Source organism: Lottia gigantea (assembly GCF_000327385.1).
Source record: "Lottia gigantea unplaced genomic scaffold LOTGIsca_966, whole genome shotgun sequence".
Classification (NCBI taxonomy): Eukaryota; Metazoa; Mollusca; class Gastropoda; family Lottiidae; genus Lottia; species Lottia gigantea.
Genome location: NW_008711128.1, coordinates 7,640 through 11,136, shown reverse-complemented (window position 1 = coordinate 11,136; position 3,497 = coordinate 7,640). Strand labels below are relative to the sequence as shown.

The 3,497-nt window shown below is 33.8% G+C and overlaps 1 protein-coding gene across 1 annotated transcript in view; it reads left to right on the top strand.

Moving 5' to 3' along the window:
* The window catches only part of LOTGIDRAFT_176310 (hypothetical protein), a gene marked incomplete at both ends in the record, with an annotated part of 26,878 nt that extends 23,825 nt beyond the window's left edge, over positions 1–3,053 (top strand). The window contains 5 exons of the mRNA XM_009068950.1: positions 704–883; positions 1,542–1,605; positions 2,071–2,165; positions 2,604–2,705; positions 2,941–3,053. Coding sequence (XP_009067198.1) covers positions 704–883; positions 1,542–1,605; positions 2,071–2,165; positions 2,604–2,705; positions 2,941–3,053 — 554 coding nt within the window. The remainder of the gene's footprint in view (positions 1–703; positions 884–1,541; positions 1,606–2,070; positions 2,166–2,603; positions 2,706–2,940) is intronic.
* Between the last annotated feature and the right edge of the window lie 444 nt (positions 3,054–3,497).

The following is a 3,497-nucleotide window of genomic DNA, read 5'->3' as shown; positions in this document are numbered from 1 at the left end:
ACGTATTGAACCTACAATCACTTGATCACGTATCAAAAACATATTGCAATCTTATAATTCGAAATTTTGTTCGTCGAGGTAATGGATCAAACGAAAGGATCCAAAATATCAAGAGCTCACCCAGAACAGGTTTAACTTTATTGCTACCATAATTGTATGAAATGTGACCAGAGTTACTTTACTACTCATCTAATTTGATCACAATTATATTTCATTGCTGGTAGTCGCTTAGTCTTCGGAACATTAATAAATATAGAAAATAAATGTTAGGAATGACATGAACACACCAAACGTTTTTTTTTAATAATTTCGCCCGTTTCATCTATACATTTATTTTTTTTACAAAAATGATATTGTCAATAATTGTTGCTTTTGCAAATGGTATGTATTTTATGAAGTTTTTTCGCAGTATATCCCATTCGATGCAATTACCTTGTCATTTAAAAAAAACAAATGCAAATATGAAGATTATGTGTTTGCTCTTCGGTTTTACACCACACGCCATCCATGATCTGTAACATTTCATCTCCTGTTCTAGACCACCTGATATTCATCCAATGAAATGCTCTGTTTGATAAAAGATTTCTATATTACTATATGTAAATAATTGAAGTTATAACACAAACCGAAATATTAAGAACTGAAATCAGATTGCCTCATTTCTGCTTGACGTATCTTATATGACTTGTCTATTTCATTACAGGAAAGCATTTGCCACGGTTTAACGGTTTTGATGGATATCTACTTCCTAGCGCCGGGGAAATATCTCAAAAAGTCCTCACTAACGTAAGTGAACCTGCACTTACACCACTTGCCAATTTACACCAGGTGTTTGGCCAGTTTCTAGCCCATGACATCGTCCTAACAAAAACATTGAAAACACGTAAGTTACCATTACGATCTATTGTAAAATGATACGAAGAGAACTCTTTTATTATTCTGAAATAACAGCTATTTTAGAGAATATATTTTATATAGATAAAAGTTATAAGAATTATTCCTCTAGTACAAACACTGTGAACTGAACTGAACTCGCAAATCATTTTGAAGTAGAGTGTAGTCTGTGATATCCGATATCTGAGTATTCCGACATTCTGCTTAGTCCGACATCTTTTTCTGTTCTCGATTGATTTCCTTCTTAGGCTAATTTAAAAACTCTAAGTACTCCGACATTCTGTGTACATGCATTACGAATTATGTAATTAATGTGAAATTCCAATACATTGAAAATTTTGCATTTTTCTACCGAGTTTCACTGTGGCCAGTTTATTTCATATCAAGGATCAGGTAATCAATATTCATAATCAGATGTTACGTCATTAACAAACCAAGAAGCTCATATCGTGAATAGTTTCAATTCGAACATCTACTTCGAATAAATGTTGTCGTTTTGATTGGTTAAAATCACATACACAATGGTTTGATTTAGTTTTTAGTAGTTTAATTAATACAGTGTCGTGGTTTATAAGATCATTTTTATTCTCTCTGTCTTCCAGACTCACATTCTTGCCATTGATATAAAAACAATTTATTTTTTCTAGCAAGTGGTGGGAACTATAAATGTTGTAAAGATACGGGTATCGATGAAACCTTGGGTTTAAGAGGGTAACGTATTGCTTTTAATTATTCTATATTTGTCTTATTGTTGTCAGTGTTTAGAAAGTTGAGTTTAACATAAGCCCATTTACACCATGTCGCTATAAAACATTCTGTTCGGCATCTGAGAACGGTTATTTTCGTGAAGAGTTAATAAAACTGATTTCGATACGCTTTTCATTAGAACGCTTCTTAAGAGGATACCACCTCCTAGAATGGACATAAAATTTATGTCTCAAACCTGGTAAACAAGTGTATGTTCACTAGACTAAAGAATAGATTCTCTACATAAGACGATATATCTATTAAACTAAATAATTATTGAAACACGCTTCTAAGCACTTTAAAAATTATAGCACCGAATATTGGCGAAAAACACTTTATTTAGAGATAGAAAAAAATCATGTATTTTCTATCAAACGTTTATTTTCATTGTTTGGTATAGAATAATCATGCAAAATGTTGTATTTTTAGTGAACCCTGCTACCCTATTAAATGGCCCAATCCAGTAGGCGACCATGGATGTGGAAACTTTGTCAGAACAGTTGGCGAGATAGACTGTAAATCACGTACGTAATGATAATAGGCCTAATATATCAATAAACTGAAACTTTGATAAGTAATGAGAGAAATATCTTTAAGTGAAATGCATGTTCGAAATACATTTTAATGTTTGTTGAGCTCAGTTCAAACAAACCCGGTTTCCCTTTGTCAGTGGCGCAGATCAGAGGGGCTGACATGAACATTTCCCACACTGCATGCTCCATGGCGTCTGCCTTAGCTCATAAGATGAAGAAAAGTATGACTAAACTCCATTCATTTCATTTTATATTATGTTGATGTATTATCGACCGCAGACAAACTACTTTTAGCATTCAAACTTATTTTTCATACAAATTCATATTTGTTATTGGTGTGTGCTATATAGCCCATTTTGTTGCTGATGCATCTTAATACATTTCATTTCATTTCAAATACTTTACTACCCTCTTTTCGAAATATTTTAGATATAAGAGAGCCGATAAATTTTTTAACAGCTTTTGTGGATGGATCTGGGGTATATGGATCAACTAAAGATGAAAGTCATTCTCTAAGATCGTTTGTAGGAGGTCAGTCACGATTTGGCTCCACTTAACGCAAGCTAAAAACAAGCAAAATGCCGATAACAGGAGTGGGAATGGCGGCACGTGACAGGTCAACGAGGTTAACGATTGAAACACTGAGTAGGCCTACTTGCAAAATAATAAGGAAACTTGTGGGGAATTTAAAATCGGCTCCTTCCACCAAAACCATTACGCAAATTTTTAGAAACCTATTTTATAAACTTTTCATCGAATGTTGCAGGGAAGTTGACGAAAAGTGCCCACGACCTCTTACCTGCTAGAGGTAATCCTCATGATAAATCAAATTGTATCCTGTTTACAGAGAATGATTTTTGTTTTGATGCTGGTAAGTAGATCAAGGAATAAATCAAATAACCCCTCGCAACCCCGAAGGCAAGTTTTTAGTTTCACAACTAGGTTGATTATTAATCATGACTCTATACACTACTATAAAAGCTCTATAGAGAAGATTTTAATAAGGGAAGTAACTAGTGATAAAATCAGCAAACAGTTAAAAAGTGCTTTCGCTTAAGGCCTTTAAGGTTTTATAGATGGGAGAGGAGTAAAAGTAAAGATTTATAAGAGGAAGGGCGGTAATGTAATTGACAAAATAATTTGTTGCAGGGCGTTCGTAATTGATTTTTTTTTTGCAGGGCGTTCGTAGGCGAACGCCCTGCTTTGTTTTCGAATTGCTGAAAGCAAAGTCCCAGTTTGTTATCGAAATGTCAATTCTTTTTTTTTTTTTTTGTGGGACTTTGCTTTCAGCANAGTCCCAGTTTGTTATCGAAATGTCAATTC